Here is a 23,629-nt window from a genome sequence, read left to right as displayed (position 1 = left end):
ATTAAGAGGCTCTGGCAGTGCTGCTGCCGCGCTCTGTGCGCGGGCCACAGGCCGAATTCAAGCAAAACTCAATACGCATTAGCGCACTATCTGTGGCTGCTCCGGGCACGGGGGCGGCAAGCACGGGAATTGCAACATCCAAGTTGGGAGGCCCTAGCGGGACCGGTGCCTTGCTGGGAAGCGCCAGTGCCCCAGCCTGGGCTGCCTGGAGCCCCTGCGAGGGGTGGGATGAGGGATGTACCTCCCTGGGGAGGCTGGGGGCAAGGCGGCTGCCTCCTTCCAGAGGCCCTCCCGTGACTTTAATCACAAGTAAGCCAAGTTGACTTTCCCAGACTAGGCCAGGCCATGGTGTAACCCACCCTCCCAGTGCTGACTTCTTCGTGGCCTTTATCATAGCGTCATTACATGGTGCTCTGTACATTTTTATCAATGTGTTTTCCCCAACCAGACTGTCAGCTCCAGGAGGGCAGGGACTGTGAGGGTCTGCCTTGTTTAACTGCACTCACAGAGCATGGCATGGCAAGTGCTTAGTGAATACTTGCAGATGGAGTGGATCTCTAAAGCAACCCAGTGAGCTGTAGAGTGAGGAAACTGGGCCTGTCACTTCATTTCCTTGTGCCTCAGTTTCCTCACTGTATCAACTCATTGGGATCCCTGCACAGACTCTTTCCTTGAGCAAATGACCTCCTCTGCCTGAATCTTATTTTCCTGTCTAGGGAAAATTAGTTGCTGCTGCCTCCGAAGTATGTTCCAGGGACTGTGTTAACACTTAGATTTGTTCCTTTAATTCTCACAACACTGTAAAATAGAGATCATTTTATAAATATGGAATTTGATCATTTTATAAACATGGAGGTAGGCCCATCCTTTGCCTGTTCACACTCAGATCCATTGCTCCCCTACTGATAGTCCATGTCACAAATGGGTTTCCCTGCCAGCAGGCTTCATTACCCAGGCTTCCTTGTCAGCTGAATTTTGTTTGGGAGCCACTGGCTCGGGATTAGGGGATTGAGGACAGGAGGAACCAGTACGCCTTCAGCCTTGGCAGCTTCTGGGCTCCATCCCCCTTCCTTTGACCTCCAGACCAGGGATGGTAGTGGCTTCCTGTTCTTGCTAATCTCTGGGTCACCTCACTTTCCTGTTTGGCTTCTCAGTTCTTCTATTATGTGAGTGGTCATAGTATTAAATTGTCTGTATTAAATTCCCTCTGTATGAAATACTTAAGAGTGAATTCATTTTCCTGATTACTCTAAGAGTCATGATTGGAATCCAGATCTGTCTGACCACAGAAGTGCACTTAAAGTTTTTGTTTCTTTTTTTTAATGGAAGATGATAGTGGGGCAGGGCACTAAAAGTGATAACCATTTAACGACCTGCCCAGAGAGCTCTTCCCAGGTCCCTTTTGTGAGAGAAATTAGTTTTAGAGATGGTTATCCACTCATAAAGCCTATTTATAATTTATTGTGTTTAAGAAATTCTAAAAAAAAAAAGGAAATCCTACTTTGCATAGCTAAAATATTGTTTATACCCATAAACAAAGATTACTTACCAGAGTTGTTCTGAAGATTAAATGAACTAATGTATGCCAAATACCTGGTACATGGTGGATGTTCAGTGATAGCTTTAAAACCTGGATAATTTTTAGTACCTTCAGTTTTCTCAGCTTGGTGATCCTGGAGTGTGGAGGACAGCAACTCTGTCTTTCATTCTCTCACATTCTCATTGCACAGTAAATTAACCTTGCCCATTGGAACAGTGAGTGAGAAGTAGTAGTCAGATGGCTGGCCTGGCAGCTGCAATACACAGAAGATGTGTGCAATGAATGTTAGATCTAAGAGAATGCTTCTAAATCAATTGGACCACCCTAGAGACTTGGCTGGCAATGAATGAGGGTGTGAGGTGCTTTTGACACATGCATCCAACATCTGATTTGAGCAAAGATGTCTGCTCAGTGGTCCCGAGGGCAATTTTCTCCTGATTGATTTGGAACTTTCAATCTTAATGGAAAAGAAGCCAAGTATAAAGGAGGTAGTTTTCTCCATGGATCAGAAATCTTTGTGCTTTCCTTTCTAAACTTGGGTACCATCTCCTGTTAGCTGCAAAGGGGCTACAGAGGCCAAAGCTTACTAAGGAAGGGTGTTTAAAGGTGGGGGTGGGAGTTGGGGAAAGGAGCTTCTTAATCCATACAACTCCCAATGACTAGGGAAAACCAGGAGACCAGAAACTGCCCTTGATGCATCCTGGTTGTAGACAGTAGTTTAGGTCTTCAGCTAACATAGCCTAGAGCCTGGGGCTGGGAATCCCACCTGTGCCCTTGGCCAAGGCACTTCATTCGAGCCTGCCTTGATCACTGCATAGGTTGCTGGGGCCTCATATGAGTCACTGATGTAAATGCAATTTAAAGGAGTTTATTGACCTTACAAATATATTTAAGGTTATGGTTTTAAGCTAGATAAGTAGCTGAAAAACTGCTTTTTACCATAATTGCATAAGCCTCCTACTCCTAGAAGTTAAGAGCACAGGATTTGGAGTCAAATAGACCTAGGTTCCAATCCTAGCTCACTGTGACGTGACTACTTCCCACTTACCCTTTCTGTGCCTCAGGTTCATCTATAAGACACGAATGATAATACCTCTCGGGAAGGGTTGTGAAAATAAAATAAGATACTAAGGTAAGGTGAGAGCTTAAGAAATGTTAGCCATGTTAGAATTGTTCACAAATTTATCTGCCAACTAATATTTTGGGACAGAATAGGGAATCTGGACCATTATAGTCTTCAGGATTTTCTAGTATACATGCTTTGGTTTGTCATCTATGGTCCACTTCTCTAGTAACTGTTCCCAGTCATTGTTGTTCAGTTGCTAAGTCATGCCCGACTCTTCACGACCCCATGGACTGTAGTATGCCAGGCTCTTCTGTCCTCCACTATCCCCTGGAGTTTGCTCAAATTCATATCCATTGAGTCAGTGATACTCCTAACCATCTTATCCTCTGCTGCCCCTTTCTTCTTCTGCCTCCAATCTTTTCCAGAATCAGGGTCTTTTCCAACGAGTCAACTCTTTGCTTCAGGTGATCAAAATATTGGAGCTTCAGCTTCAGCAATAGTCCTTCCAATGAATATTCAGGACTGATTTCCTTTAGAATTAACTGGTTTGATCTTGCAGTCCAAGGGACTCTGAAGAGTCTTCTCCAGCACCACAGTTCAACTTTCTTTATAGTCCCAACTGTCACTTTCATACATGACTACTGGAAAAACCATAGCTTTGACTATAAGGACCTTTGTCAACAAAGTAATGTGTCTGCTTTTTAATATGCTATCTAGGTTCGTCCTAGTTTTTCTTCCAAGCAGCAAGTGTCTTTTAATTTCATGGCTACAGTCACTCTCCATGGTGATTTTGGAGCCCAAGAAAATAAAATTTGTCACTGCTTCCACTTTCCCCCCTTTTACTTACCAGGAAGTGATGGGACTGGATGCCACAATCTTAGTTTTCTTTTGGATGGTGAGTTTCAAGCCAACTTTTTCACTCTCATTTCACCCTCAACAAGAAGCTCTTTAGTTCCTCTATACTTTCTGTCGTTAGAGTAGTACAATCTGCATATCTGACCTTGTACTTTGTTTAGTCACTCAGTTGTGTCCAACTCTTTGCAACCCCAGGGACTGTGGCTCACCAGGCTTCTCTGTCCATGGGATTTCCCAGGCAAGAATACTGGAGTGGGTTGCCATTTCCTCTCCAAGGGATCTTCCTGATGCAGGGATCAAACCCATGTCTCCTGCATTGCAGGTGGATTCTTTACCACTGAGCCACTGGGAAGCCCATGATCTGTGTATCTGAGGTTGTTGATATTTCTCCCAGAAATCTTGATTCCAGTTTGTGATTCAACCAGCCCAGCATTTCACATGATGTACTCTGCATAGAAGTTAAATAAAAGGGTGACAACGTACAGCCTTGTCATACACCTTGCCCAATTTTGAACCAGTCAGTTATCCCATGTCTGGTTCTAACTGTTGCTTCTTGACCCTCATACAGGTCTCTCAGCAGACAGGTCTGGTACACCCATCTCTTTAGGAATTTTCTACAGTTTATTGTGATCACCATAGTCAAAACTTTAGCATAGTCAATGAAGCAGAAGTAGATTTTTTTTTCTGGAACTCCCTTGCTTTTTCCATGATCCAGTGAATGTTGGCAATTTGATCTCAGGTCCTCTGCCTTTCCTAAACCCAGCTTGTACATCTGGGAGTTCTCAGTTCACTCACTGCTGAAGCCTAACTTGAGGGATTTTGAGCATAACCTTACTAACACGTGAAATGAGCACATGAAATGTCCCCTTGCTATCTCCAATTTTCTTGAAGAGATCTCTAGCTTCTCATTCTATTGTTTTCCTCTACTTCTTTGCATTCATTAAGAAGGCCTTCTTATCTCTCCTTGCAATTCTCTGGAACTCTGTATTCAGTTGAGTGTATCTTTCCCTTACCTTTCCTTGCTTCTCTTCTTTCCTTAGTTATTTGTAAAGCCTCTTCAGACCACTTTGCCTTCTTGCATTTCTTTTTCTTTGGGATAGTTTTGGTCACTGCCTTCTGTACAATGTTATGCACCTCCATCTATAGATCTTCAGGCACTCTATCAGATCTAATCCCTTGACTCTATTCATCACCTCCACTGTATAATCATAAGGGATTTGATTTGACTTAGGTCATATCTGAATTGCCTAGTGATTTTCCCTGCTTTCTTCAATTTAAATCTGAATTTTGTAATAAAGAGTTCATGATCTGAGACACAGTTAGCTCCAGGTCTTGCTTTTACTGACTGTATAAGCTTCTCCATCTTTGGTGCAAAGAACGTAATCAATCTGATTTTGGTATTGACCATCTCATCTGGTGATGTCCCTATGTAGAGACGTCTCTTGAATTGTTGGAAAAGGGTGTTTGCTATGACCAGCATGTTCTCTTGACAAAACCGTTAGCCTTTGCACTGATTTATTTTGTTCTCTAAGGCCAAACTTGTCTATTATTCTGGGTACCTCTTAACTTCCTGCTTTTGCATTCCAATCCCCTGTGATGAAAAGGACATCTTTTTTTGGTGTTAGTTCTAGTTAGGTCTTGTAGGTCTTCATAGAACCAGTCAACTTCAGTTTCCTCGGTATCATAGACTTGGATTACTGTTATGTTGGATGGTTTGCCTTTGGAAACAAACTGAGATAATTCTGTCATTTTTGAGATTGCACCCAAAAACTTCATTTTGAACTCTTGTGTTGACTATGAGGGCTACACCATTTCTTCTAAGGGATTCTTGCCCACAGTAGTACATATAATGGTCATCTGAATTAAATTTGCCCATTCTCATCCATTTTATTTCACTGATTCCTAAGATGTTGATGTTCAATCTTGCCATCTCCTGCTTGACCATGTCCAGTTTACCCTGGACCTAACATTCCAGGTTCCAGTGAAATATTGTTCTTTATAATCATCAGACTTCACTTTCACCACTAGATATATCCACAACTGAGTGTTGTTCCCAGCATTGCTCCTGGCTGTTGGCTCAGCTGGAGCTATTAGTAATTGCCCTCTGCTCTTCCTCAGTAGCATACTGGACACCTTCCAACCTTGGGGGCTCATCTTCTAGTGTGATATATTTGTGCCTTTTCGTACTGTCCATGAGTTTCTCCAGACAAGAATGTTGGAGTGGTTGCCATTTCCCTTTCCAGTGGACCACATCAGAACTCTTCACTGTGACCTGACCATCTTGGGTAGTCCTGCCTGGCATGGCTTATAACTTCATTGAGTTACAAAAGCCCCTTTGCCAGGACAAAGCTGTGATCCATGAAAGGGGTTCCCACTCATAGTTCTTCCCCCAAAGCTAGACCTGGACAGCCATGTTTGTGCCATATGACCCTGTCCTCTTGGCCATTTTTGGTGGGACCTCAAGTGAACACTTAAGCTGGACAAATCAGATTCCTCTCCTAGGAAGTGGGGAGTCATGTAGAATCCAGAACTAGTACAGCTGATGGAGGAGCTGAGGAAACTGATGTGGAGAAGTACAGAAAGATGTACAAAGAAGAGGCAATTTATCTTGTAAAAATGATGGAAATGGCCTTGTTCCTGATGATTTTTCAGTTCCATAAGGCCTTGCTATGCTAATTTCCTGTGCTTGGAGTCTATGCATTCTGCATACCCAACTGCTAGTGCCCACCTTTTCTTATACTGGCACAAGTGCACCTGTTTTCTTTGCAACTCAAAGAGACTGTTCTAGGATAAAGGTGTTGTCCCTTTATAAGATAAAACATATTTCTTTAAAAACCTGAATGGTTTTCTTAGAAATGATCTTATACACTCAAAACACACCTATACCTCAGTTAACTATATGCCATGTGCTAAGTTGGTTCAGTCGTGTCTGACTTTTTGTGACCCTATGGACTGTAGCCCATCAGGCTCCTCTGTCCATGGGATTCTCCAGGCAAGAATTTTGGAGTGGGTTATCATGTCCTTCTCCAGGGGACCTTCCTGACCTGGGGATCGAACCTGCATCTGATATGTTTCATGCATTGGCAGGCAAGTTCTTTACCACTAGCGCCACCTGGGAAGCCCCTCAGGGCCTTCAGTTAACTAGTAAGCACAAATCAGTGAGAGCAGTTATAAACCAGAGTATCAACGACAAATTAGTTGAGAAACCTCTTTTCCCCCCATATTTTCTTGAATATCTTGTCATTATACTGAAAGTCTCAAAATGTTTGATTTGCAGCAGCACCTGGATATTCTAAAAAATTCCATTATATGATCATGTAGTTTCTAAAGGGATGTTGAGGACCTGAGGGTGGTTGGGATTATAGGACTGAGTGAAGGCTGAGTGCTGAAGAATTGATGCTTTTGAACTTTGGTGTTGGAGAAGACTCTTGAGACTCCCTTGGACTGCAAGGAGATCCAACCAGTCCATTCTGAAGGAGATCAGCCCTGGGATTTCTTTGGAAGGAATGATGCTAAAGTTGAAGCTCCAGTACTTTGGCCACCTCATGCGAAGAGTTGACTCATTGGAAAAGACTCTGATGCTGGGAAGGATTGGGGGCTGGAGAAGGGGACGATAGAGGATGAGATGGCTGGATGGCATCACCGACTCAATGGACATGAGTCTGAGTGAACTCCGGGAGATAGTGATGGACAGGGAGGCCTGGCGTGCTGCAATTCATGGGGTCGCAAAGAGGTGGACATGACTGAGCGACTGAACTGAACTGAACTGAACTGAAACCAAAGAAGCAGGGAAGGGAATTTCCTGGCAATCCAGTGGTTAGGACTCCACACTTTCACAGTTGAGTGCCCAAGTTCAGTCCCTGGTCAGGGAACTAAGCTGTATGGTGTGGCCAAAAAAAAAAAAAAAGGGAAAAGAAACAAACAGGGAAAAGGAGGGAAAAGCTATCTAAGCGTATTATCTATCTACCTATCTATAATAAATGTCTATTATCCCTATCATAAAGTGGGGATAATAATGGACCTACTTTGTGTCATTGATCCAAGTAGTAAATGAAACAGTGCATACAAAATTCTTTGCTGCCTGGCATATAGATTAAAACCCATAAATTTTTTTAGCTATAATAATCATGAAAATGTGACAAAACTTGGTGCTGGAACCAGGTTTTAAAGGAAAATGCTCTAAAATCAAATTAAAATTAAAGTAAATGCTTGGACACTCAGTAGCTTTGTGTGGGTAGGTACTGGGTCTTGGTTGCTGTGGTTTTCTTAGAGCTTAGTGCCTATTCCATAAGTAGTTTTTTGAGCAACCACTGAGCCCTCAAGAGGACATCACAGGGCTGAATAGCAGTTTGAAAGCACTGGAAAGTAAAATGGTGATTTTGAAGAGGATTCTAAATCTGGGGTAGAAGTATTGAAAAGTAGGTAGATGAGAAGAATGGAGAGGAGGAGTTCATGGACTTAGAAAGCCATCATGAAGACACACACATTCTTAAATTTTCCAGAGTCTGAGGTCATGAGCTTAGTCAAGAAATAATAACATGATATGGGTTGTATTGCACTCCCTCAATTCATATGTTGAAGTCCTAACTCCCCAGTACCTCAGAATGTGACTTTATTTGAGCACAGGGCCATTTCAGATATGGTTAAGATGAGGTCTGCAATAGCCAAGATAAGGAAGCAGCCTAACTGTCCATCAACAGGTGAATGGATAAGTAAGATGCTTTATATACATATATATGTATATACAGTGGAATATTGCTTAGCCACAGAAGAGAATGGGGCTTCCCTGGTGGCTCAGTGGTAAAAGAATCCGCCTGCCGAGCAGGAGACCTGGGTTCACTCCCTGGGTCAGGAAGATCCTCTGGAGGAGGAAATGACAACCCTCTCTAGTATTCTTCCCTGGGAAATCCCATGGACAGAGAAACCTGGCGGGCTACAGTCCATGGGGTCACAAAAAGTCAGACATGACTTAGTGACAGACCTTGACTTTCATAGGAGAGAATGAAAGAATGCTATTTATTATTTTTTAAATTTGTTTATATTTATGCTTGTGCACACAGGCTTTCTCTGGCTGGGGGCTACTTTCTAATTGCAGTGTGGAGGCTTCTCACTGCAGTGGCTTCCCTTGTTGCAGAGCATCAGTTCTAGAGCGTGAGGTTCAGTTGTTGTGGTGCACGGGCTTAGTTGTTCCACAGCATGTGGAATCTTCCCAGACCAGGGACTGAACCCATGTCCTTTGCATTGGCAGGTGAATTTTTATCAACTGTACCACCAGATAAGTCTGAAATAATGCTGTTTGCAACAACATGGATGGGCCTGGAGATTATCATACTAAGTGATCTTATCATACTAAGTCTGATAAGTGATATCAGACAAATATTATATCACATATATGTGATATAAAAAATGATACAAATTAGCTTATTTTCTAAACTGAAATAGACTCACAGACACAGAAAACAAATTTATGATTACCAAAGGTGAAGAGGGGGCAAGGACAAATTAGGAATTTGGGATTTATAGATATACACTGCTGCTGCTGCTGCTGCTTCTGCTAAGTCGCTTCAGTCGTGTCCGCCTCTATGCGACCCCACAGACGGCAGCCCATCGGGCTCCGCCGTCCCTGGGATTCTCCAGGCAAGAACACTGGAGTGCGTTGCCATTTCCTTCTCCACTGCATGAAACTGAAAAGTGAAAGTGAAGTCGCTCAGTCGTGTCCGACTTTTAGCGACCCCATGGACTTCAGCCTACCAGGCTCCTCCACCCATGGGAGTTTCCAGGCAAGAGTACTGGAGGGGAGTGCCATTACCTTCTCCGAGATATACACTACTATATATAAAATAGATCTACAAGGACCTATTGTATAGCACAGGGACCCATATTCAGTATCTTATAATAACTTATAATGGAATCACTTTGCTATATATCAGAAACACTGTAAATTAATTAAACTTCAATTAAAAAATATGAAGTCAAACTGGAGAAGGGTGGACTTCTAATCCAAAAGCTCTATGTCCTTAAAAAAAGACAAAAACTGGACATAGACAAGCACACAGGGAGAATATCAGGTTAAGATGAAGTTAGAGATCAAGGTTGTGATCCTAAAAGCCACGATCACTGAAGATGACTAGCAAATCACCAGCTAGTGGAGAAGCCTGCAACCCATCCTCTCACAGCCCTCAGTTCAGTTCAGTTCAGTTGCTCAGTCGTGTCCGACTCTTTGCTACCCCATGAATCACAGCACGCCAGGACTCCCTGTCCATCACCAACTCCCGGAGTTCACTCAGATTCACGTCCATCCAGTCAGTGATGCCATCCAGCCATCTCATCCTCTGTCGTCCCCTTCTCCTCCTGCTCACAATCCCTCCCAACATCAAAGTCTTTTCCAATGAGTCAACTCTTCACATGAGGTGGCCAAAGTACTGGAGTTTCAGCTTTAGCATCATTCCTTCCAAAGAAATCCCAGGGTTGATCTCCTTCAGAATGGACTGGTTGGATCTCCTTGCAGTCCAAGGGAGTCTCAAGAGTCTTATCCAACACCACAGTTCAAAAGCATCAATTCTTCAGCACTCAGCCTTCTTCAAAGTCCAAATCTCACATCCATACATGACCACTGGAAAACCATAGACTTGACTAGATGGACCTTTGTTGGCAAAGTAATGTCTATGCTTTTGAATATGCTATCTAGGTTGGTCATAACTTTTCTTCCAAGGAGTAAGCGTCTTTTAATTTCATGGCTGCAGTCACCATCTGCAGTGATTTTGGAGCCTCAAAAAGTAAAGTCTGACACTGTTTCCCCATCTATTTCCCATGAAGTGATGGGACCGGATGCCATGATCTTCGTTTTCTGAATGTTGAGCTTTAAGCCAACTTTTTCACTCTCCACTTTTACTTTCATCAAGAGGCTTTTTAGTTCCTCTTCACTTTCTGCCGTAAGGGTGGTGTCATCTGCATATCTTGAGTTTATTGATATTTCTCCCGGCAATCTTGATTCCAGCTTGTGTTTCTTCCAGTCCAGAGTTTCTCATGATGTACTCTGCATATAAGTTAAATAAGCAGGGCGACAGTATACAGCCTTGATGTACTCCTTTTCCTATTTGGAACCAGTCTGTTGTTCCATGTCCAGTTCTCACTGTTGCTTCCTGACCTGCATACAGATTTCTCAAGAGGCAGGTCAGGTGGTCTGGTATTCCCATCTCTCTCAGAATCTTCCACAGTTTATTGTGATCCACACAGTGAAAGGCTTTGGCATAGTCAATAAAGCAGAAATAGATGTTTTTCTAGAACTCTCTTGCTTTTTCCATGATCCAGCGGATGTTGGCAATTTGATCTCTGGTTCCTCTGCCTTTTCTAAAACCAGCTTGAAGATCAGGAAGTTCACGGTTCACGTATTGCTGAAGCCTGGGTTGGAGAATTTTGAGAATTACTTTACTAGCATGTGAGATGAGTGCAATTGTGCGGTAGTTTGAGCATTCTTTGGCATTGCCTTTCTTTGGGATTGGAATGAAAACTGACCTTTTCCAGTCCTGTGGCCACTGCTGAGTTTTCCAAATTTGCTGAGCCCTCAGAGGGAACCAACTCTCCTCATACCTTGATTTTGGACTTCCAGCCTCCAGAACTCTGATACAATGAATTCCTGTTGGTTAAACCACCCAGTTTGTCGTACTTCGTTACCACATTTGCTAGGCAGCCCTAGCAAACTAACATTAATATGTGAAACAAACAAATCCAGAAATGCTGCCCCTCTAGCTTTCCCTGTGGCAATTCCTGCCCAAGCCCAGATAATTAGACCTATATGAGCTTTCCCCAAACCACTTCTGTTAGAACAACTCTTGCCAGGTAGGCTTCCAAGCAGCAGGCAGAATGATGTGGAATGCCGTTGACCTATTAGTCCCAAGGAACACAGTAGTTTTAAGTCTGATCAACTGCAACCATGCAATTAACAACAACAACAAAAATTCCTGCCTAGGTCTGAAGAGCTTAAAAAAAAAGTTTGCAATTTAGCTATTTTATCCTAATGGTATTTTAATAAGTAATAACTGCTATACATTGATTGATTATTATTATGGGTTAGGGAGTTTGCTAAACACTTTATACCCATCATTTCTTTAAACCTCTCAACAACCTTAGGAAATAAGAATTATTATTATTTACATTTTATCAAGGAAGAAACTGAGACTCAGAGGATTAGCTTGTCTGTAAATGCCTAGCTAGTCAGTAATGGAGCTGACCTCAGACCCAGAGTCCATGATTTTTCTTACCACACTCTTCTGTCTCCTGAGAGGGTACTGGGCCTCTATGCAGAGAAAGCATATGGAACATTAGATCCCTCTCCTGTCTCCTTGTAATTGACATAAAAGCTACTGCTTGTTTTGCCTGCATTTTCAAGCTCAAAATGAAAGAAAAGTGACTGGCACATAGTAAGTGCTCAGTAAGTGTTAGCTATTATTACTATTAATATTGCATTATACATATTCTTCTCTGGCAAGGGAGGTGAATCCCTAGTCTATTGCTAACAATGAGTACTTAGAATTTTTCCTGAATGAACAAGACAAGTGGAGTGGGGGCCTGGAAAGTTAAGTTGATCTAGGAAGAAAATGAGAAGTGAGGGTAGGGAGCTTAGGGCTGGGGGTGGGGGGTGGTGAGGGACAGAGAAAGTAGTTGGCAGAAAGCCAGATACCACTTTGCTTTTGGTGTGGCTACCCCTGGGATTTCAGAGGTGGGGGTTGTAAAGCCTTTCTACTTCTGATTGGTCAGTTCACCTTGTTTTATCCTGTATTTTCTCCCTTTTGGGGTATTGAGAAGGCTGCAGCTTGAGGTTACTTATAGCTTCCTGGAAGAATTTCAAGAAGAGGAGACATGCATGGGGTGCTGACAAAGGTTCTGGGAGTGAAGGACTGTGTGAACAAGAGTGATTGTGCACTGTCCATCTGCACCATGGCAAGGCCAGAGGGCAGTGGAATCGGGCAGATTTAGGTGGAAATTCCAGCTCTCCCATTTTAGCAACTGTGTGACTTATCTTCTCGCGTCTGTTTTCCACTTCTATAATAAAGATGGTAATGGTACCTATTGCATAAGCACTTAAAAGCCTAGCTGAATGCCTCATAAATAATAGCAGCTACTACTGTTATTGTTATTAAGGGTCGAGTTTAATATCCTCTCTGTCTCCCAGCCTTCTCTCCCTCCTATTCCCTCAGTCCTAAAAATTTGAGTCAAATACCTCCAAGTGCTCCTTGATTCCTCTGCTTTCCCCTGGTCTTTCCGGTAGGGCCAGGCCTTCAGGCACACTTGGGCAGCCCCAGGATAATGGAAAGCATCCCTTCATTACTCTGGGATGGTCCTTTCTCCCTCACAGCCTAGGGAGGGTTGATAAAAGTCTTATCTGAGTCACATTCCATTACAGGATTAAATCAGACTTGCTCTGGGGCCTTCTGTCTGCTACCCTAGGCTGCATACCGGCAGCTCCTTGTTACTGCCTTTAGCCCAATCTGAGGTCATCACACTTCTTTGGGCCCAAGGGACCCTTGGAGGCAGAGGCTGAGGAGAGGCTCTGGTCGCCATTTGGGATCCATTTCAAGTAGCAAGGATTGACTAAGCATGGAGTTCAACAGCCCCGCACATACTAGGCACTTTGGTTTGCAGACTAGGAGGAAGGATGCTCACCTAGTCAGGTCCAACCTGAGGAGAGAAATGGCAGGCTCCACGAGGGCAGTCGACAGGGATGAAGGAGATCAGCAAACAAGAGGTAATGGGGCAAAGGAATAATTGTGTGACTGCGGGCCAGTTGCTAAATTTCTCTGAGACTTAGTTTCTTCAACTCTGAGCTCATAATATTAGCATTTACTGCAAGAAGTTAATTTAGATGGATATACGTGTTAAAACAACCAGGTTTTAGAGATAAACCTGAGTATGGATTCTGGCTTGGCCACCTTGTGCCATAGCTATTAACTTCTCAGAACATCAGTTTTCTCATGGGTAAAAAGGAGGAAATAACACTTCCCTCCCAGGGTTGTACAGGTTAGAGAAATTTATGCATAGCAGTTAGTACTTACTGGTGCACATGCATACCCTATCCACTGTGCTAGAACTGCTCAATGAATGCATACTCATGATTCTTCTTAGGCAATGTAGGCGGGAGTGGGTTCAGCCTTCTGGTCTACCTTCTCAATTAGAGAGGCAGCAGAGAAGATCCATTTCTCTTGCCCGGGTCTCAAGTGTGTATGTATGGGAGATGATGGGGTTTGGGGGAGAAGGTTGAGGATGGGATGCATGTCTCTGTGTGTCCCCTGGCAGAAAGAGCCTGGACTGAGCCAGATGCCACCTCAGTGTGGGATCAACACCATGATATGTATACTGGACTTGGGACCAGTCTCAGCTTGGAGGGCACAGCAGGAAGAGAGAAAGTGGGATTTCATTAGCCTCCAACACCCAGGAGGGCCTTAGAATGAGTGTGTACTCAGTCATGTCCCATTCTTTGCAACCCCATGGACTGTTGCCCTCAGGATCCTCTGTCCATGGAATTTTCCAGGCAAGAATAGTGGAACAGGTTGCCATTTCCTCCTCCAGGGAATCTTCCTGACCCAGGGATTGAACTCGCGTCTCCTACATTAGCAGGAGGATTCTTTACTACTGCACCACCTTGGAAGCCCAGGGCCTTGGAGTGGACAGATGAAATCTGGAATCTGTCTGTGAGACTATCCAGCAACAGGGAAGGCCTGAATGCTCAGCACCCAGCTGCCCCAGCAAGGGCTCATTCCCGAGTCTGAGGTGCCACCTTAGGAGCTCCCAGCTAGTACTTCAGTCTCTCTTTGCTCAGATCTTTCATCTTTCTGGCTCCCTTTTCTTTCTTACTTCTTATTTTTATTTGCCACCAATCCATAATTTTATTGTGATTCTTTCCTGATCTAGGCCAAGTGGGTATCTGGCAAATGTGAAGGGACATCATACCCTATGCCTGTGGGAAACACAACAATCTTGGTGTAATGACTGTCTGCATGCCATCACCTCATCTCATTCTCAGAGTAACCCTATGAGCAAACTTCTATTAATACCTTCCTTGTAGTTGAGGAAACTCTCATTCTATGAGACAAAACAACTTTCTCATGGTTATTTGGTTACAAAGTGGTTGAAGCAAGACTTGTTCAAAGATGGAGTGATTTTTCCACTCCAACTCCAGGTAAAGAGCATTCTCAAGTCTAAGCTGCGCTTTCTACACTCATGGATCCTGGGGAAGTGTGAGAGCTGAGCTGTTTTCTCAGGGGGACACCGCAACCTCTGTGGAGTGGGCACTGTGCCTCTAGAAACAGTGGGTTGATGGAGGGTCCTCTGATGTCTTCCTTAGGGGGCACTGAGCTCACAGGAGTGGGTATGCTGAAAGTGTAGATGTCTTCATCCAAGTTTTAAAAGGGAGCCCAGAGGTTCCTGAGGAACAGAAGAAAAATAAAGCAAAAATGGTGGAGGCAGTGGGTTACTTTGAAGTGAAGCCAGTGAATGCCCCCTGTTGTGGTAGCGATAGGGCTTCCCTAGTGGCTCAAACAGTGAGCATTCCATGAACAGAGGAGCCTGGAAGACCACAGTCCATGGGGTCCCAAAGAGTCAGACACGACTGAACGACTAACATACACATGACGGTGGTTAGGCACATGAGCCTTGTAGTCTAACATTTGGATTCAAGTGTCACATTGGCACCTGCTTCTGTGGGTGATCTTTTTACAAGGCATTTAAATTCTCAAAGCCTCAGTTGCTCCATCTGTAAAATGGAGATGATAGTGGTACTTTGTTGTTAAGATCAAATGATATCATGTTTCATAAAGCTCTTAGCCTAATGCCTGGACCTCAGTCAATTTATTTATAAAGATATTACTATTAATAAAATTAGACTAAGAGTAAATACCTGTCAGAAGTGTTCTTTATCTTGATCTGAGTGACGGTTATATGAGTGTGTGTCTATGTAAAAAAAAAACACCTTGAATTGTACACGTAAGATCAAATTACTTTTCATGTGTGAAAATTAGTACATTCTATATTTTACTGTACATATCTTATACCTTATCAAAAAAAAAAAGAATGAGAAAAACAAAAGGAAGCTCTTACAAGCTAGAGTTAATAGAATGAAATGGTTCAAATAAAAAAATATTGCAGGCTAAGATGTAGAAAAAATGTATTGTGGAGGTATGTCAGGAAGTTAATAAAAACATTTTCTTCTCCTCAGATTTTGTAATGGTTATGGGATTTATCAGGGTTTTTTTTGTGTTTTTGACCACACTGCATAGCATGTGGGATCTTAGTCCCGTCCCCTGCTCCCAAGGATTGGACCTGTGTCTCCTTCAGTGGAATCAGGAAGTCCTAACCACTGGACCACTAGGAAAGTCCCTGTCAGTTTTTTTTTTTTTTAATGTGTAATTTCGTGTGTTTTCTTTTATTATCCTAAGTAAATATTCACTGTTGTAGTGGAAAAAAAAAAAGTGAATGAGCCCATCTTTGGTAGTGCTGTGCATGGGGCCCTCTTGGGAAAGGAGAGAAAGCAGAAGTTGCCAGGCTGGATAAAGACAGAGTCACACCCAGCCTGCCCTTATCCCTCAACTGGTTGGAGCCAATAAATGGCCTGGATGTGGCGTCCTGTGGTTGTCCTGGGGGAAGCCTGCCTGATGGGAAGCCTGCTGTGATCAAGCTCAGCTTTTTGCCCCTAGAGAAGGAGCTCCCACTGTATCATCTTCCCCAATGGGAACAGCATAAGCAACACTGTGATGTCAGCCCAATCAATTCTCCCTCCTAACAGCTCTCAGCAGCGACCTGGGAGGTGAGGCATCCTTAGGGGGACTTTATTGAGTAATAGGAATTAAGAACACTGAGAAGAGGGGTCACCCAGGCTCTGGGCCCCTGATTAACAGGGCTGGTAGCAAGGCCTCCCATTACATCCTGGAGCTATTACCTCGGGGAAATGGAACTGGACAAGCCTGCCTTCCCATTATGCAAAGAAAGGGCTTTTCAAGTAAATTTCCATTTAAGTATGAGCTTAGATCAGTGAAGATGGGGCCATAATAGCTGAGATGGTCATCACGGCTATTAAAAATACATTTTTTAACCATGTGCTCAGGCTGCCTTGTCATCTTCATATCATTTATCCCCAGAAGACTGTGACTCAATCTTTCCCAAGTTTCTCAGAGGCAGGTTAACATCCATCTGTATTTTCAACTTTTTAATTCTTTGACATACATCCTGAGTGAAATTTACATCCTTGACACAGCCTATGGATATATTCAGAATGTGATAAAAAATTGGCCCTGGATTGAGATGTAGATGGGTGGTGGGCAGTAAGTAAGGCACTCCACTCACTGGTCATCACCTGTGGTGCTGGGCTTACCTCTCCATTTAGACCATCTTGTTCTGCTGTTCCCTACACAGGACCTCAGACATACATAGTTCATTTTTAGCTCAATGCCTTCAAATGGTTGTCTCTGCTGCCCTGGATACTCTTCCCCCATGCTCTATCAGGCTGACTCCCACTTATTCTCCAGGTCTTAGCTTGAACCTGTGTCTTCAAGGATGCCCTCTGACTCACTCCCCACCCCCAAACATGGTTAGGACTTTCAACTGGTTTTCTATCTTTGAGTAACAAACTCCCCTGAGCCATTTGCCCATGATTCTGCAGTTTGATTGGCTCAGTCTTGCCTGGATAACCACTGTAGCTGCAGTGAGTTATTGAGTTGATTGACAGCTAGCTATTCCTGGGTAACTTTGCTCATATGTAGGGAGCCTCAGTCAAATTGGTGTAAGAAGCTGGGACAGCTGGAATGTCTGGGAAGCTAGGATGCTAACCTGGGGCTTCCTTACATGGTGGCTTCAGGGTAGCAAGAGAGTGTAAGTAGAAGCTGCCAGATTCCTTAATTCTGAAGTTCAGAAGTCACATAATGTCACTTCTACTGCATTCCGTTACTTGAAGAAAGTCCTAGGGCCAGCACAAATTCAAAGGCAGAGAAATAGACTCATTTCTTGATGCAGAGTCACCTTGCAAAAGGGCAGGTATCCAGGGATGGAGGGCTTACTTTGTCCATCATTTAGTACAGACTTAGTTCCCTAAGCATTTCCTTCAATGCTCTTATAACTGGTGTTGACTAATATCTTGTATGATTGTTTACTTGTCATTTTTATTTCCTACTAGACAATAAGTTCTATGAATGTAAGGACTGACTATCTTGTTCATCACTCTATTCCCAGAGCCTGGAACATAGGGCTTAGTTGCTCAGTTGTGTCCGACTCTTTGTGACCCCACGCACTGTAACCCGCCAGGCTCCTCTGTCCATGGGGATTCTCCAGGCAAGTAAACTGGTGTGGGTCACCATGCCCTCCTCCGGGGGATCTTCCCAACCCAGGGACTGAACCCAGGTCTCCCACATTGCAGACAGATTCTTTACTGTCTGAGCCACCAGGTAAGCCCCAGTGGAAACTAAGTAGTTGTTAAATGAATAGATGGATGAATGAATGAATAAATAAGGTTCCAGGTGTCCCAAAGTTGCAGCTAAGGCTTTGGAGATAGTCTTGGGTTTAAATCCTTGTTTTATCACTTCCTAGGTGTTTGACCTTAGACAAGTTAACTTGATCTCTGAGCCTTAGTTTCTTTATATTTACAGATTAAAATAAACTGCACCTCAGAGTCCAGTCCTAACCAGAGGGTTTCAACTCCATGCTTGCTTTCTTTCCTCTTCTTTGTGACCCTCTTAGCTTTCATACTCAATAGGTAAGGTTTCAACAGGTGCTAGTTTCCTTTCCCCAACTCCCAAGCACTGGAAACTGGGCTTTCAGGGCAAGTGGCCCTCAGAGTACCTCCTTTGAAGGTCCCCAGGAGTCTTTTTTTGTTTGTTTGTTTGTTTGCAGTGCCGTGAGGCATGTGGAATCTTAGTTCCCTGACCAGGGATCAGACTAGTGACCCGTGGAATGGAAGCACGGAGACAGGAGTCTATTTTATATAGACCATTGCCCCAAGACTATTAATGGCTATAAACCAGTGGTTCTCAACTAGGAGTGATTCTGCCCCTCAGGGGATATTTGGCAATGTCTGAGACATTTTTGGTTGTCACAGACATTTTTGGTTGGGGAGAGGCATGCTCGAATCTAGAGGCCAGCAGCTAAGGATGTTAAACATCTTACAATGGACAGCCCTCTCCCAGCCCCAACAAAGAATTGTTGATCCAGGGGATCTTCTCAACCCAAGGATAGAATCCAGATCTCCAGCATTGCAGATTCTTTGCCGTTTGAGCTACCCGGAAAGCCCCAACAAAGAATTAAATGGTTGAAGGCAGGAGGAGAAGGGGACGACAGAGGATAATATGGCTGGATAGCACCACCGACTTGATGAACATGAGTTGGAGCAAGCTCCCGGACTTGGTGATGGACAGGGAAGCCTGGCGTGCTGCCCTCCATGGGGTTGCAAAGAGTCGGACACGACTGAGCGACTAAACTGAACTGAAACTGAAATACCGTAGAGCTGAAACCATGATAGGAACTGACTGTTCTTTCCATCCTTATAGGGTTTAGATGTACTAGATTTTACTTGGTAGTAGTCAGCCTTCATCCTTCTTTAGCTCTGGTGTCTGGTGATGGCTGCAGTCCTGGACCTCACAGCTTTTGATTAACGGATTTTCTGCTTGGCAAGTTTGTTGAGGGGAAGGAGGAAATGACTCCATCTACTGGCCACAGCTGGGATCACAGAAGGAGAAGGCAATGGAGTTTTTTTCTGGCAAAGGCCTCATGTGTGTCAACCTTGAGTTCAGTTCAGTCACTCAGTTGCATCTGAGCAAGCGTCTTTTATGACTGCAATCACCATCTGCAGTGATTTTGGAGCCCAAGAAAAGAAAGTCTCTCACTGTTTCGATTGTTTCCCCATCTATTTCCCATGAAGTGATTGGACTGGATGCCATGATCTTAGTTTTCTGAATGTTGAGTTTTAAGCCAACTTTTTCACTCTCCTTTTTCACTTTCCTCAAGAGGCTCTTTAGTTCCTCTTCACTTTCTGCCATAAGGGTGGTGTCATCTGCATATCTGAGGTTATTGATATTCAACCTTCACCGTGTTGCAAACCCCTAGGGTTCCTGAAGAATGTTAGTTGGGACAGCACACAACTGGACGAAGTTGTTACTGAAGATGTCGTGTGTGACAAGCTTGGGGTTAGAATCTAGAGTTGAATTCAGTAACTTCTTGTTCTTTCTTTTTTTTAAGAAATTGTTTTAAGTTATCCCAGGGGTCCAGACCCAGGAATGGACATGATCCTAGAACTTCATTTTCTCAAAGGGGGTTAGTGTCCTGGGTTTAGCAGCACTTCAGCCAGGAAGGTGCTCATAGCTGCCTAGTGGGTGCTTGGTACACAGTTGCTGAACTGAATCCAGAATTTCGGCGAAACTGCACCAGCATGCAGCTGCTTTTAATAGCCCTGTTGGGAAGAACATTTACTCAACCAGAGAAAGAAGAAAAGGATAGAGGGAGGGAAAGGTGTTAAGTGATGCCTGGGTACTACATGTGTCATTTCATCTGATCCTCGTAACTACTTTGTATGGTCAATTACTGACCATTACTATCATCACCCCCATTTTATGTAATAGATGGAGAGGTTTAGTGACTTGCCTTAAGCCACTGCTAGTATATAATGGAACCACAGTTTGAATCCAGGTCTTTCTGGGCCAAAGAGACTAAAGTCCTATTTCCATTATACCACAAAGTTCTTCCATAACAGAAGTGGTGTTTTTTTTTTTTTCATTTTTATTTATTTTTTTGACCGTGCTATGTGGCAAGCATGAATCTTAGTTTCCCAACCAGGGATAGACCCATGCCCCCTGCAGTGAGAGTGGGGAATCTCAACCAGTGGACCACCAGGGAAGTCCCAAAATGATTTTTAAATAATAATAAAAATGTAAACAACTACTATTTATTGACTTCCAACCATATGCCAAGGTCTGTACTAACATTTCACACAGATTATCTCATTTGAACCCTCTTATTAAATCTCACCATGAGCCTGTAAATTAGGTATTGTTCCTATTATTCCCATTTTATAGATCAGGATACTGCTGAAGTTCATAAGAATTCAGTGTCTTGCTCTAGGTTTCATAGCTGTGAAATAGCAGAGTGCAGGGGAAAAAAAGGAATTTTTTCAAAGGATCAGAATGGAAGAAAGAATGTAAAGAAGAAGGAAAGGAAAAGAGCAAAGGGAAAGGAGGGGAGGTGGAAAGAGAGTGTCACTGGAGGGGCTTCTCAAGAACTGGTCACCTCTTTGGTCTTGGCCAGAGGAGAGGTGAGGAAAGCGATATCAACACTGGGAAAGCATCGCAGTAAGGTGCACACACTGCTGCCTCCCACCTTCAGAAGTTGACCTGCGGCAAATGTGGCTACCTGGTCAAGTGGAAGAGAAAATACAATGGAATGCCAAGTCTAAAAGACGAAATACTGCCTCAGCCAGTGAATGAGGCACCTAAAAATTGTATGATGCAGATTCAGGCATGAATTCCATGAAGGAACACTACCTAAACCTAAAGATGGCACCTTTGCAGCATCTTTGAAGCAACTTTCGCGTTTCAACAATTAGTCAGGAATTGAGTGTTCTGATTTTAAATTTTAAAAAAATAAATAAAAATGAAGATTAATTGTTGCTATATACTATATGTTATGTATAAGCATATTTATATACTATATCTGATATAATTGTATCATATCCATAAAATAGGGATAATAATATCTGCTTTGCAGGGTTGTCATGCAACGGATGAGCTTCCCAGGTGGCTCAGTGGTAAAAAATCTGCCTGCCAACGCAGGAGCCATAGGAGATGCAAATCTGATCCCTGGGGTGGGACGATCGCTTGGAGGAGGAAATGGCAACACACTCCAGGATTCTTGCCTGAAAAAGTCCAAGAACAGAGGAGCCTGGTGGGCCACAGTCCATGGGGTTGCAAACAGTCAAACATGACTGAGCAACTGAGGAGACACACATGCAAACAAGTGATCTGATATGTAAAGATGCCAGCAGAAAGTAAGTGTTCAGAATAGCTTACATGTATCCAGTGTTCATTGTGTTAACAATTGTTCTGAATATATTACATGGATTATCTCATCCAGTTCTTACCCCAAATGAATAGCATGAATTATTGTTAAGATCCTCATTTTACAAACGAATGACCTAAAGGACATAGATTAAATGATACTCCCAAGATTTTTAGAATGGTGGAATTAGGGTTTGAACCTAGTAATATGGCTCAGGGCCTGAATTATATAGCTCTCCACTCAACTTGGAGAAGGAAATTATATAGCTCTCCACTCAGCTTGGAGAAGGAAATGGCAACCCACTCCAGGACTAGTACCTGGAAAATCCCATGGATGGAGGAGCCTAGTAGGCTACAGTCCATGGGGTTGCAAAGAGTTGGACACGACTGAGCGACTTCACTTTCACTTTCCACTCAACTATCTTCCAAAGAACTCACTATTACCAGCATTTTACCTCCTGAGAGAGAAGAAGGTAAAAGGAAGCCTAATGTCAATTTGGAAATAAAATACCTTTGAACTGGGCTGAGACTGGTAATGCTGGAAGTGCAAGGAGACAGAGATCAGGAGTTCACAAAGGTGTTGGGAAGGGGTCCACATTACTAAAGCTGACGATCATGATTTTAATTTTTTAAAAAACATTTAACAAATAAGATAATTATTTAAATTTTTTCTCATGATAAAAGGGAACAGTTTGAGTCTTGAGTGAATGAAAGAATGAATGTGGGGTGGTTCCTGGTGATCAGAGGAACATGGAACAGTTTACAGCTGACCCTTGAATAACATGGGGGTTAGGGGTGTCGACCCACTAGTCAAAAATCTCAGTATAACTTTCAACTCCTCCCAAACTTAACTGGTAATAACCTACTCTTAACTGGAAACTTTATCTGTAACATAAGCAGTAGATTAACATATTTTGTATCTTATAGGTATTATATAGTGTATTCTTAGAATAATGTAAGTTAGAGAAAGAAAATGTTATTAAGAAAGGAAGTGAAACACATTTTACAGTACATATATATATTTATTGAAAAAAATCTAAAAAAAAAAAAAAAAGATTTGCATGTAAGCAGACCTGCACAATTCTAACCTATGTTATTAAAAGGTTGGCTGTATTACTCAACTGAACACTGGAAGCCTCCATGGTGGTTTTTACTGTTGTACTGTTTACATCATATATACATTAAAAATTTACCATCAATGGATAATGGTTAAAGTCTCTAAGCATAAGGAACCCTGATACTGAAATACTAGTTAATGAGGAGTTTACAAGTGATACTGCTACAGATTTGCCTTAAGGTACTCTTCACATATATCTGTGAATTGTATTCATCTAAAAAAAAAAATCTTGTGTAACACAAGAAATCTCTGGGGCTTAACAAAGCAGTGTTGCAATGAGAAATATATCCAGGGTCCACAGGGAGGGGAGAGTGGGAAGTGATGCCAATGGGTAGGAGGATTCTTTTTGAAGTGATGAAAATGTTTTGGAATTGGATAGTCATCATATGCTAAACCACTCACCTTTTTACTCTCTCCTTAGTTTTGCCTTTTCCAGAATGTTACATAGTTGGAATCATACAATATGTAGGCTTTTCAGATTGGCTTCTTTCATTTAATAAAAGGCATAGAAGTTTCCTCTCCAAGTCTTTTCATGGCTTGATAGCTCATATCATTTTAATGCTGAATAATATTCTATCTTCTGGATATACTAGTTTATTTATTCATTCACCTTCCAGAGGACATCTTGTTTCCAACTTTTGGCAATTATGAATAAAGTTGTTATAAACATCTGTGCACAGTTGTTTGTGTCGATAGATGTTTTCAGTTCCCTTGGTTAAATACCAAGCAGCAAGACTGCTGTGTCACATGGTAAGTGTATGCTTAGTTTTGTAAGAAACTGCCAAACTATTTTCAAATGTGGTTGTACATTTTGCATTCTCACCAGAAATGAATGAAAGTTCTTGTTCCACATCCTTGCTAGCATTTGATAAGCAGAAATCTAGATTTTGGCCATTTCAACAGGTATGTAGTGGTATATTTATTTTTATCCATGAATACTGTATTTTTTAAGTTTTCTGCATTGACCATACATTATTTTTGTAATAGAAAAATGTGCTATCAAATAGTAATCTGCAAAGTCTTTG

General features: G+C 42.7%; 1 protein-coding gene across 1 annotated transcript in view; it reads left to right on the top strand.

The window, feature by feature from the left end:
- The window catches only part of GFRA3 (GDNF family receptor alpha 3), a 50,019-nt gene extending 27,188 nt beyond the window's left edge, over positions 1-22,831 (top strand). Inside the window, exon 8 of the mRNA XM_069592153.1 lies at positions 21,198-22,831. Coding sequence (XP_069448254.1) covers positions 21,198-21,455 — 258 coding nt within the window. The 3' untranslated portion in view covers positions 21,456-22,831. The remainder of the gene's footprint in view (positions 1-21,197) is intronic.
- The last annotated feature ends 798 nt before the right edge of the window (positions 22,832-23,629 follow it).

This window comes from Ovis canadensis, chromosome 5 (assembly GCF_042477335.2).
Source record: "Ovis canadensis isolate MfBH-ARS-UI-01 breed Bighorn chromosome 5, ARS-UI_OviCan_v2, whole genome shotgun sequence".
NCBI classification, from domain to species: domain Eukaryota; kingdom Metazoa; phylum Chordata; class Mammalia; order Artiodactyla; family Bovidae; genus Ovis; species Ovis canadensis.
The sequence above is the reverse complement of the archived record's forward strand: the minus strand, read 5'-3'. Positions and strand labels throughout refer to the sequence as shown.